This window comes from Buteo buteo, unplaced genomic scaffold, assembly GCF_964188355.1.
Source record: "Buteo buteo unplaced genomic scaffold, bButBut1.hap1.1 HAP1_SCAFFOLD_269, whole genome shotgun sequence".
In the NCBI taxonomy this organism is placed as follows: Eukaryota; Metazoa; Chordata; class Aves; order Accipitriformes; family Accipitridae; genus Buteo; species Buteo buteo.
This window is the reverse complement of record NW_027439433.1, coordinates 15,031-27,642: the sequence shown is the minus strand read 5'-3', so window position 1 is coordinate 27,642 and position 12,612 is coordinate 15,031. Positions and strand designations below refer to the sequence as shown.

At 47.1% G+C, this 12,612-nt stretch overlaps 1 protein-coding gene across 1 annotated transcript; it reads left to right on the top strand.

Moving 5' to 3' along the window:
* Nucleotides 1-1,233: 1,233 nt before the first annotated feature.
* LOC142028336 (uncharacterized) lies at nt 1,234-7,539 on the top strand. Its single transcript, XM_075022240.1, has 7 exons — nt 1,234-1,287; nt 1,473-1,592; nt 2,220-2,343; nt 5,460-5,525; nt 5,779-5,948; nt 6,348-6,415; nt 6,977-7,539. Exons 1-7 carry the CDS (start codon nt 1,234-1,236, stop codon nt 7,239-7,241), a joined length of 867 nt encoding a protein of 288 aa, XP_074878341.1. The 3' UTR covers nt 7,242-7,539.
* Nucleotides 7,540-12,612: the final 5,073 nt, after the last annotated feature.

Genomic DNA, 12,612 nt, shown 5'->3' with positions numbered 1-12,612 from the left:
TGGGATCATGCAGCCATGCCACTTGCAAAGGAAGCATTTCCCTGCCTCTCAAAGCTTGCTGTATCCTCGATCTGCTGTCTCCCTGCTGTTAATTGATTGCAACTCCGCGTGTCCAATTAGGGCTGAGAGTTGCTCTCGCTACGTGTATCGTGCAACATACGCTGTGCACGCTCGTGCATATAGAAACGTTGATACTGTATGCGTGTACGTAGGTATGCCTGTTTGTGTGCTGACCCCAAAATCACTCGTGTTATAAAGCATCAGCCTTGAAGGCACATTCATCAAACTGTTATGTAGATCTTTTGGGTTTGCCGGTTCCCTCCAAATGAGAGACTTTTTATGCAGTCTGCTGTGGCAAATCTTTACTATCGCTCTTGCTGACTTTATCATCCCTCGCTCTTGGTGTGTGCATAAACAGGTATGTGTATATATGTCCAGACAGTATTTAACAGGTAGAGTTGACTAAAACAACGGTAAAGAGTGGAAATTCTGGCTGTTCTGCTTCAGCTTTGGACAACTTGGCTCCAGATTCTCATCCAGAGAATGAGATGCGTTAGCAAGAGCTTGTCCTGTGCTTCAGACGACATGATGGGTGGTTTGCATACGCATCATAGTGCAGCATTCTCTATGTAACTTGTGACACCCAGGGCGCTGTCAGCCTAGTGGAGTGCGGTGACCAGCAGGTAAATCATCAGCAGCTGTTTGCGGCTGGGGTAAGGCTGACGGATTGACAAGGGGGATGAGAACACGCAGTTCCTGGTGCTCTGCCTTCCTTGTGATCTGACTGTCCTAATAATACACGGGGGGGGCGTTAAGCATCTTTAATATTTTTGTAAGCGATTAAAGGCACAAAGTAGAGCAGCAAGAGAGACTGCCCAAGTGAAATACTTTGTGCTTTATAACCCGCAAGTACCCACAGGTAGGTGCACTAGTACTCCTCTCGTGCGTTTGTTGGGGTGCAACAAAAAAGTTTTGTTCCCTTCTTGGTCTTTGGTACAGGACACAGGCAGGTCAGCAAGCTGGAAGGTTAGACCAGGGAGTAGGACTGTTTCTTCTTTTTCACTTACTGATACCTTTCTTTAGGGTTACTTTGAAAAAGAAGATTTGACCGATCAAGCCGTCAGGAGACTTTCCGTCCAAGAAAGAGCGAAGCCAGCTCTTGCCAGGACTGGAGGAAGTCCCTGTTGAGAGCGAAGCCTTCGAACCTGCGCTCGTTCTCAGACGGTGTCGATTATGTCCAAGCAAGGGGACGACTGCTACTTCTATGTCTATTCCACCTGTGACAAGGTATGTTTGGGCTTCTTTTGCTTTGGGGTTTCTTGTTGAGTTTTTAGGAGAGGAGGGGGCGGAGGCATCCAGATTTCTGTTAACTTAAGAAGCCGTTCGATTCTGCTTCCAGTGCTACTAGCATGGATAATTTTGGAGGCTGTACTGTTTTAATTTCCTCTTTGTGGGTTTCCTTTTGGTTACAGGGAGACAGCTGTTCCTTCCGCCACTGTGCGGCTGCTCTGGGAAATGAGAGAGTGTGCAGGCTGTGGCAGGAGGGTCGCTGTTTCAAGACTACCTGCAGATTCAGACACATGGAAGTCGATGTGAGTGTTTGCCTAAAGATGTGTTCTCCCGCTAAATCCCTGAAAGCCTTTTTCCTTGCTGTCGGCAGACTGAATGTGCTTGTACGTGATAGATTTACTCGCTTTCAAATGATACTGGTTTCCGTTACTTGGAGGGGGCTGGGAGGAAGTTGGGGGAAGAAAAATCAATTTCTTAGGTATATCTCAGCAAGACATTTTTGTATTAGGTGCTGGCGTTGTTCTGACGTCTTGGGGTAGCACAGGGTGGGGAGGGAGAAGATGGGAAGGAAATAAGGCTCTGAAAGATAACTTGAGATAGATTCAAGCTAGGCAATTTAAGGCATTTTTTCCCTCTGAATAATCCCAGTATTTTGCACATTGTCTTAGTTTAGACCACCCTGAACTGACGTGTGCGAGCCCCCATCTTCTCCAACGGAATGACAGGAAAGCTAGATAATATGTAGTAGTTACAGCTTACGCAAACTTTGTCGATCTGCCCTGCAATGCTTTCGGTGATAAACTGCATCTTTGGAATGATGTTTCCGCACTGCACTGCGATAGCCCTGTCTCTGGCATGACGTGTAACTATGTCTCTTAGCAAGGCTAAGGCGAGTGTTACCATGAGCTTTTCTTTCTTTCTGTCTTCAGAAAAAACGCAGCGAGGTTCCTTGCTACTGGGAGAATCAGCCAGCTGGCTGTCAAAAATCCAACTGTGCGTTCCGTCACACGAAAGGACGCTATGTTGGTGGGCGCTTCTTCCCGCCAAGCAAAAGTGAGTTTCTTGGGTCCTTTTCCTTTAAGCATTAAAGAATTAATTTTGAATATTACTTAGGAGTGGGTACAATGCCGTAGAAGGCATCAAGTAACTGCTGACTGAGGAGTGTAGGGAGAAGTGTGCAGTCACAGGCTCTCAGCTAAAGGGACTGTAATTCCGGTATTTAATTTTTTCTTTCCTGCTCAGCTTCTCTGTGCTTTGTGTGACCTTTGCACTTCAGGTTGCTTTCCCTTCATTTCATCCTTTCTGGAGGGTAGGGTGGTGAGATGAGTGTGTGAAGGGAAGCCGTTGTTCCTAGTGTGTTCGTAGGGGTGGGGAATAGGAAACTCTGACTTGAGCAGCCAGGTGGGTTATCTATGGTATCTACCGTATCTAGACAGTGAGTGCAAGGTTGGGGTGAAAGTTTTACATGGCCGAATGGGAGATGATCCTCGTCTTCCTCTAGCTACGCTTCCAAGTCGACCTGAGCCTGCAGAAGATGATGTGAAAATGGCTCAGGCGTCACTGCAGCAAAACAGACTTTCTGTCCAGTGGAGTCCCTCTCTGCAGCTGAGGGGGGTGATGAAACGGGAAAGCTCTGAAAAGGTCCCAAGTCCTACACATCCTCCAGCCAGTTGTAATCAATGCTGCAGATGATGATGAAGATGGGTACTTTTTCCTTACTGAAGGCATTTCTACTGGAGGTGAATGTATAAATTCACAGAGTGCCTGAACTGTGTAGTGTTTAAAGCTACGGACCAGAGTCTGGAGTCTTCAATACTTTTTCCCCGGTATAGCTCTTGCTTATATGAGCCTGTCAAGTCAATACAGCTGTTTAAAAAAACCTCCCACAAACAGTTGCTTGTAGTTAAGAATACGAACAGAATATGAACCGTGGACTGAAATGTCATCGTACGAGCTGCATAAGCATGAAATGTCTTGTATAATCCCTGCTCCATAACTGAATAGGTTTTATTTTGGACGTTCAGAGCAGCTTTCTGAAGATGGAGGTGAAACTAAAACACCTGTCCAGCCACGGGCAACAGAAGCCCATAGTGGAACGCGGATAATTTCCACTAGGAAAGGCAGTGCTAATACAAAGCAAGGTATTCTAGCAACTGTAGTAGGATGGCTTGGAAGGAGAACTTGACGATTAACTCCAAAGCGATATGTTCTAAAACTACGATAGAGCATCGGGTAGCTGGATGGAGTCAGTTATTTCCACGAGCTCATTCCTCTCTCCTAATGTCGTATGTCCCTTGGGTCAGACAGGTCAACTCCTCCTTGTTGACTGTTGTAAAACAAACAAAATAGAGCCACAGCGTGGAGTTTAAATGCCTGCAAATGTGTCCTTTCAAACACGGTGGGAAGAAGCCATGTCTAATGATAGAGGAACCTAATATCGTGTAGATGGATTAAAACGCTTAAAACGGTAGGTTTTACTCTGCAGGATGGGAGGAGGGTTGAAGAAGGGTGCCAGTTGCTTACCAAAATACCCATCCGTTGTATGGATTTTTTTACTGGTGAGGAGTGTTGAGAGGGTTTATTTGGAAGACTTTGGAAGGGTTCTGAGCTGTAAGAAGCTTGAGCGTGTGTGCTCTTCAACATGTGCCTTTAGGCCTCAGCTTCATTAACCATTTTCTGTTTTCAGAGGACAATTTAGATTTTGGAATAAAAACACTTGAAGAAATCAAACTGGAGAAACTAAAGGGAAAAGCAAAAAGCCAAGGTGGTGAGTTAATATCCCCTACTTGTAGTGAATACTATTGTTTCCACTTCATGGCTCCTCAACCGAAAGGTCAAGTAATAATTAAGATAATTCAGACAGGTTAGCCTGCTGGTGCTGCCTCTTTTAATGAAAACCATGCTTTTATGCTTCAAGGCCCTGGTTTGATTGCAAATATTGGGCATCTGTAGGTGCTCAGTTTGTTGTGTTGCAATAAAAGATGCAGAAGCGGTTTTTATCAGCCTGACATTATGCTGTAGCTCATCACGTATTACAGCACCTTACAGACTCTCCAATGTGCTTAATTGGACTCTCATGTTCCTGAAGTTGAGTGAGATTTGTGAATGAGCTAACGTGTCGACAGCACGTGGCAGAAGTAGCGGTTGGGTTAAGTGCAGTAGCAGCAGAGAGAGAGGCTAATGTCAATACGAGTGTCAGTATGCAAAAAAGGGGATAACTGGAAAAACCGGGCAGTAATGAAAGGGCAGACCTATAGAAGATGGTATTATACAAGTAGCCAATTTTTGAAGCGTTGACGAGGCTGACGGTGGCACTTGCGGACAGTAGCGTGCTACGAGTCTGTGTATAAGTGGTGGTGTTCAGATCCGCACAAATTCCTTTGAAAGGCAAAAAAGGTGTGGCACTACTGCTACGCGTAGTCACTCGTTTCTGTGGTTTGGCTACCAGAAGAGTGCCTTTTGCTGGGAGGTGGGCTAGAAGGACAATGCTCTTAGTGGCTACCGGTTTCTGTGCAGCGAAGAGATTAGTCTTTGGTTTAGGGGAGGAGCCTGTGATTGAAGTGAATCTTGGCGAGAGGATGGGAAAACGGAAAGCCTCCATGGGTAAGAGCTTTTTGTGAGCCGTTGTTCGGGTGCCCTCGTCTAAACGTGACTGTGTTTAGGGGTAATTTTGCTGCGTGCCGGAGGAAAATACATTTTGGCAGAGGTGTGTATTGGCGGCAGAAGTGGCAAATGTGGTTAGCAGCTGAAAGGCAAATCTAAGAAAAGATCCCTGGAAGCATTGAAGTTTGTGGCTGACTGTTCTAAAATCCTCCTCCAGAGAAACGTTCTTCAAGCATTGCTTGTTTTCTCTCTTTCTGAAGCTGGTAGAAGTGTCCTTCCGTTAAAGCGCAACCTTGCTGACAGGCTGGGGAAGAAGATAGAGGTTCTGGAGAATGCTGCCAAAGCACCAAAGAGAGGTGCAGCTACTAAGCAGACATCTGGATTTGATGCCCAGATTTTGTGTTTAGGTTCGCTGTTTGTCCTTTCTTCTAGTGGTTCCTTTTGCGTGTTGGTTGAGGGCTCAAGGTAGCTCTGAATCCCAGTGAAGTGATGGCTCTCATTGTGAAACGTGAACAGCAAATGGAGATTTATGCAGTCTGCCGAACTTTTTCTGTTCTCTCTTGTAGTTCAAGTCCCCAGGTCCCTGAAGGAGAGGCTAGGACTGCCCTCTGAACAGAGCCGTACAGAGACAGGTACAAACTGGCTTCCCAGTGTATGCCTTCCCCTTTTGTCTTTCCATGAGCTTTCCTACAGCCCTAAAAGTTAATTTAAAAAAGCCTGCCTGATTCCTCTTGCTCGAGTGCTGAAGCTGTCCTGTTTAGCTGCTGGCTAAATACACTTTTAACTAGAAGGATTGGGGGGCTTTGAAGAGAACCTGTTTGTTTCCTGGGTTTTTTTCCTGAGGCAGAGCAAGACGGTATCAGTTCTCTCTTCCTTTTACTCTAGCCAAACCGAAGGTGTGCCTGAAGCCTTTGGATGGGAAAGCCACCTTCCCCAGAAAGCAGCCACTGAAACGTAAGGCAGCCGAGAGTCATCCGTCTGCCGTGGTGGCTGTGAAGCCACCGAGTGCCACTGGTGGCGACGGGAAGGAGCCTTCAGCTAAAAAAGCAGCTGTGGTAAGGAGAGCGGCTGGGGCAGTAGTGGGTCCCTAGTAAAATTTATGCCCAAGTTGTAGCCTCCTCTTGGAGAAAAGATGGAAGACTGAAATGTTCTACCGGTCTCCGTTCCCTTTTAAATCTAGAAGCGGTCGACAGGATGCTTGTAGTACCTTTCTGCTTTTCACCAGGTGAATGGCAGTGTTTCCATAATGCTCTGCTACGTCCCTTAATGCTGCGTTCTTTAAAAAGACCCAAGGTTGTTAGTAAACTTTAAGGGAATGCTAACTTTTCTTCAGGTGTGCCCTGGCTCTGTATTTTGGTTAAGGCTCAGCAATGCCAGAGGAGAAGCAGCCGAGGAAGAATCTGCAAAGCAGTCTTTGACCTGTGTATCCTAAAAACCATCTTGCTTCTTCCTAGGCTGTTGTTCCGGCTTTTCCAGAGGGCAGCCTCTTCTCCAGACGCGGGAGAGGAAAACCCCAAACCAGGTAAGAACCACAACTTGTCCTTTTCCTTGATCAGTGTGCCTTTCACGTCAAGCTAAGTTGTGGTTGGTTTTTTTTCACACGTGGAAAAATTAGAGTTTTGAGATAATTCATGCCAAAATCCAGCAGAGGAAAAATTCGTCTGAAATAATAAGTTTCTAGCAGCTGGCTGGACTGCTTATTTAGATTCTTGTCTGAAAATGCTGCAAGTTGGTACAGCTTTTCAGTGGCTTCTTGGGTTTTCTGAACGCCTGCGGAGGTTGACTTGGTAACCTTTTTGCAGTCAAATTAGTAAAGGTGGCAAAGTGTCTCTGGCGACAAAAATGGAACCTTCTTTGCCAGACCCCAGGTGCTGTGTCTTTGCGGATAAATCCCCAAACTGCAAAATGTACCTGCTGATACATTGGACTCTAGAAGCAGCCCCAGGTTAATTGACTAACAATCCCTGTGTAAGGCTGAGGGGTAGGAGGGATTAACTACTATTTTAAGAGCTGCTTTGCAGAAAACATCTCTCTGCTTAAGGAATGTCATCCACTGATTTGCTCTCTTTCTTGTTCTTCCCAGTCCTGAACTGCATACTGGAAGCCTGGCAGACTCTGTGGCACCGTCAGAGGTCTCAAGCTCGACCTCAGCTTCCTCACGAGTAGCAGTAAAGACGGACGGGTTGAGCTCCACAGGGGCCTGGGAAGCAGCCTTCTCTGCGGAAGACGACTTTGAGCAGTTTCTTTGGGAGATCTCGGGAGGCAAACTGGAAGAGATAATTGACCCGGACCCAGAGAAGGATGAGGATGAGCTCCTCATGGAACTTGCTGAAATGCTGGACATCTGAAGCGCATAGTCTTAAGGCTTAAAATAAAGAAAGAAAGAAATTGAAACTGATTATTTTGTTGGCTACCCAGAGGTGATTCTTTTTCTAGCTGAGGCTTTGCAAGGAGTCTTAAAGCACAGGTGAACTGGTAGACATCGGGAGTATGTGCAGGCAGTTGTCCTAAACTTCCCTGCTGGTCAGACATGCGGTCTGAATTTGTGACCCTGCAGAAGACAGCTGAGACTGGGGTCTATTGTGTACCCTGCCACCAGGGATCGTTTTCCCTAGCAGCTACCTTTTGAATCATTGTCTTAAATTTTTGAAGAACCTGAGTCTCTTCTCTTCCTACGAGGATTTGTGAAGGTGGGGCGGCCCTCAGGCATTTGCTGCTGGCAGAGGAAAAATCGGTTGTGGGAGTGGATTGTCAATACTTTCTCTTTGGAAGAAAACACTTGCGTGCTTTGATAATCCACTGTGCTGTCTTCGTTCCTAGAGGAAAGGTCTGAAACCAAAACTGAGCAAACTGCTGTTGCGGCTCCAGAAGGGTCACCCAGCCCCAAGCTGCCGACGCTTTATCCTGCCAAAGGACTTTCTCCCGCTGAGACTTCTGCCAGCATGGGTCGGTCGGTCGTGGACTTTGGGAGAGAGGAAGAGCGCGCGAGAGCCCGGCGAGGAAGGCTTCCCCCTCGCTGCTTCCCTCCTCCTGCTCTGTCGTCAGCCTTCGCTGTCCCCGGCCTAGGCGCTGTCCGTGGAGATGGGGTTTGGTGTACGCCATGGTTTCTGTAAATATTTTAGTCTTCCCTGTTATGCTCGTATTCTCCTGAAGGTCCTGTATGAAACGTAGCCTGGCCGCCTCCGCCTTCACCGGTAGTTGAGCTGTTCCCCATGACAGCAGTTAACAGCGTTTTTACCGAACCCTGGCGCAGGAAAGGTGCGGGTGCGTGGTCTGTCTGTGGGGCGTCCTTAACGCTCCGCTCCAGAACCTCATCTTCCGCTAGCTGCAGAACGTGAGTACCGCCGGGCTGCCGCGGCTTCGGCCCCGTGTGAGAGGAGCGTCCCGGTGCTTCTTGCGCAGGGCCCTTCGAGCCGCGTGGGGAGCGGGGCGGCACGCCGGGCGGGTCTTTGAGAGTTCAGGATGGGGTTTTTGGAGCCGGTCTCGCTTGAACTGAAGAACTTGCTGTCGTTGCGATCCGTGAGAAGAACAGCTAGTTCCGAGCTGGGCGTTTTTCCTTCTCACCTTAAGGAGTTACCTTTGTAAGAGGCGTTTGCTCTTGCAGTCGGGTGTGCAGGGCTGTTTTCCGTGACAGTCTTAAAGCCTGTGCTGTTGCGTGTTCGCCAGTGAAGGCAGAGAGGATTTCCGAAATAGTCTACCACCTTAAAAATGACCGAGGACGTAACCGAAACCACGCGGGAGAGTTACTGCCTCTTAATGCAGAAGGAGAGGACAACGTTGTGTGGAGGGTTTATGTTCCTGTTGTGCTCTCCCCCTCCATCGTTTTGCAGAGGTCCAGGATCCAGGTGTGGCTTTATGAGCAAGTGAACATGCGGCTAGAAGGCTGCATCATTGTGAGTATCGGGATGTCTTTGGATTGGGTATTTTGTTGGTTGTTCTTCAAAGTCATAAAACTGTTTCTTCCTGCCAGGAAAAGCTAGCATGGGGGGTGGAAATACCTCGTGCCTCTCCAATTGATAGTCTTAATTGTCCAGCCCACGTCAGCACAGCTCACGATAGCTTGTGTCGTCGTTGCTGAAGTTTAGAGCAGGGCACGTAGCTCAGCGAAGGCTCTTGTTGCTGATTTTTAGGGCTTTGATGAATATATGAACTTGGTGCCGGACGACGCAGAGGAAATTCACTCCAAACCAAAATCAAGGAAAGAGCTGGGTATGTCAGTATGTCTGTGTAAGCCGAGCGATGCCTGAAACCTGGCTGCGTGAGCCTTCCCCGTAGCAAGGCTTTAAAGCACGAAACGTGTGGAGAGGGTTGAGTTTGGAGTCCAGTGAGCGGATACTGGCTAGGTCTCGGTTCCTGCTGTTTCTTGAGCTGGTGGCTTTGTTGAACGTGAAGGAGAAAGAATCTGCCTCTGCCTGCGACGAGTCTTTGTCTTTCAAATGTGTGTAACAACGGATGGACTGCGCTGCACTTTTTCTGCAGCCCGGGTGGCTGGAGGGGTCCAGTTGTACTCCTGCTCAGGAATATGGAAGGCGACAAGCGAAATGCTGAGCTGCTTGGACATTCAAAAGAGCTAGATCTGAGGGGATTTCTCTTGTTCCCCGCATGGTGGTGGATATAGTAAAGTTGCACTGTACAGGTGTGTCTCACTTCCTAGGGAAAAGAAATGGCACCTTCTAGACCGTGAATTCCTCCTGATTTGTGTTGGAATGCCTCTGCTGGGCAAAGCAGTGGTCCTTAATGGCCTTCCAATTAAGTGTTGGCTTCTGCAAACTGCAGAAGTCGTGCTTGAAATTTCCTTTAATTATCAATGGCATCAGCAACACATCCAGTAATTTCTAGGAGGAGATGCGTAGGAATCTATATGACACAAGAGTCTGTTTTTGAAGGTGCTAAGGGTGAAAAGTGAATAGTCCCATCAATACTGAAGAAGGGAAGGAAACCTTGCACTTAACAACTGTTTTTCTTCCCTTTGCCAACAGTCAAAACCCAGTAACTAACAGGAGAACCCAACTCGTCCTCTCTTTATTTCAGACTTGGGAAAATCCCCTGCCAGAAAAAAAAAAAATCTCCTGGAAAATCCGCTAGTGTTTGTGTGAGTAGAAGGTTCCAACCTTTTGTTATTAACTTGTAAGAACGATTTCATTCCGTTTTGTCCAAGAGAGTCAGAAATACTTGCACAGAAACGCGCAGCATCTGAATGAAAGGGGTCAGAACCGCTTGAATTTGAGCTTTATCTGGTGTGGTTGCAGGTTTTATGGCATTTAGTATCTTTAGAACAGTAAGAATCAAAGTATCTGACTTCGCATCAAAAAAACCTGCTTGTGGCTAAGGAAGATCAGGTTCAGCTCTGGAGGCACCAAAAAATCATCAGCTGTCGAACTGGACCTAAGGCATCTTTTCAAACCTTCCGTGATCTTGCTGCAATGCATGATGATGGATTTATGGATTAGAGAACAGCGTATGATGGCAAACTTGTAGCATTGGCTCTGATGTAAAAAGAGAACAAATTCTTTCCTAAAAATCAAAGTAATTCCAAATTCTTGGGATCATGCAGCCATGCCACTTGCAAAGGAAGCATTTCCCTGCCTCTCAAAGCTTGCTGTATCCTCGATCTGCTGTCTCCCTGCTGTTAATTGATTGCAACTCCGCGTGTCCAATTAGGGCTGAGAGTTGCTCTCGCTACGTGTATCGTGCAACATACGCTGTGCACGCTCGTGCATATAGAAACGTTGATACTGTATGCGTGTACGTAGGTATGCCTGTTTGTGTGCTGACCCCAAAATCACTCGTGTTATAAAGCATCAGCCTTGAAGGCACATTCATCAAACTGTTATGTAGATCTTTTGGGTTTGCCGGTTCCCTCCAAATGAGAGACTTTTTATGCAGTCTGCTGTGGCAAATCTTTACTATCGCTCTTGCTGACTTTATCATCCCTCGCTCTTGGTGTGTGCATAAACAGGTATGTGTATATATGTCCAGACAGTATTTAACAGGTAGAGTTGACTAAAACAACGGTAAAGAGTGGAAATTCTGGCTGTTCTGCTTCAGCTTTGGACAACTTGGCTCCAGATTCTCATCCAGAGAATGAGATGCGTTAGCAAGAGCTTGTCCTGTGCTTCAGACGACATGATGGGTGGTTTGCATACGCATCATAGTGCAGCATTCTCTATGTAACTTGTGACACCCAGGGCGCTGTCAGCCTAGTGGAGTGCGGTGACCAGCAGGTAAATCATCAGCAGCTGTTTGCGGCTGGGGTAAGGCTGACGGATTGACAAGGGGGATGAGAACACGCAGTTCCTGGTGCTCTGCCTTCCTTGTGATCTGACTGTCCTAATAATACACGGGGGGGGCGTTAAGCATCTTTAATATTTTTGTAAGCGATTAAAGGCACAAAGTAGAGCAGCAAGAGAGACTGCCCAAGTGAAATACTTTGTGCTTTATAACCCGCAAGTACCCACAGGTAGGTGCACTAGTACTCCTCTCGTGCGTTTGTTGGGGTGCAACAAAAAAGTTTTGTTCCCTTCTTGGTCTTTGGTACAGGACACAGGCAGGTCAGCAAGCTGGAAGGTTAGACCAGGGAGTAGGACTGTTTCTTCTTTTTCACTTACTGATACCTTTCTTTAGGGTTACTTTGAAAAAGAAGATTTGACCGATCAAGCCGTCAGGAGACTTTCCGTCCAAGAAAGAGCGAAGCCAGCTCTTGCCAGGACTGGAGGAAGTCCCTGTTGAGAGCGAAGCCTTCGAACCTGCGCTCGTTCTCAGACGGTGTCGATTATGTCCAAGCAAGGGGACGACTGCTACTTCTATGTCTATTCCACCTGTGACAAGGTATGTTTGGGCTTCTTTTGCTTTGGGGTTTCTTGTTGAGTTTTTAGGAGAGGAGGGGGCGGAGGCATCCAGATTTCTGTTAACTTAAGAAGCCGTTCGATTCTGCTTCCAGTGCTACTAGCATGGATAATTTTGGAGGCTGTACTGTTTTAATTTCCTCTTTGTGGGTTTCCTTTTGGTTACAGGGAGACAGCTGTTCCTTCCGCCACTGTGCGGCTGCTCTGGGAAATGAGAGAGTGTGCAGGCTGTGGCAGGAGGGTCGCTGTTTCAAGACTACCTGCAGATTCAGACACATGGAAGTCGATGTGAGTGTTTGCCTAAAGATGTGTTCTCCCGCTAAATCCCTGAAAGCCTTTTTCCTTGCTGTCGGCAGACTGAATGTGCTTGTACGTGATAGATTTACTCGCTTTCAAATGATACTGGTTTCCGTTACTTGGAGGGGGCTGGGAGGAAGTTGGGGGAAGAAAAATCAATTTCTTAGGTATATCTCAGCAAGACATTTTTGTATTAGGTGCTGGCGTTGTTCTGACGTCTTGGGGTAGCACAGGGTGGGGAGGGAGAAGATGGGAAGGAAATAAGGCTCTGAAAGATAACTTGAGATAGATTCAAGCTAGGCAATTTAAGGCATTTTTTCCCTCTGAATAATCCCAGTATTTTGCACATTGTCTTAGTTTAGACCACCCTGAACTGACGTGTGCGAGCCCCCATCTTCTCCAACGGAATGACAGGAAAGCTAGATAATATGTAGTAGTTACAGCTTACGCAAACTTTGTCGATCTGCCCTGCAATGCTTTCGGTGATAAACTGCATCTTTGGAATGATGTTTCCGCACTGCACTGCGATAGCCCTGTCTCTGGCATGACGTGTAACTATGTCTCTTAGCAAGGCTAA

Bases quoted from the DNA above. Each gene is read 5' to 3' on its own strand.
- LOC142028336 (XM_075022240.1), top strand. From the start codon at position 1,234: ATGTCCAAGCAAGGGGACGACTGCTACTTCTATGTCTATTCCACCTGT. The intron at 1,288-1,472 runs GTATGTTTGGGC...TTTTGGTTACAG, and splicing joins TCTATTCCACCTGTGACAAG to GGAGACAGCTGTTCCTTCCG. The intron at 6,416-6,976 runs GTAAGAACCACA...TGTTCTTCCCAG, and splicing joins AGAGGAAAACCCCAAACCAG to TCCTGAACTGCATACTGGAA.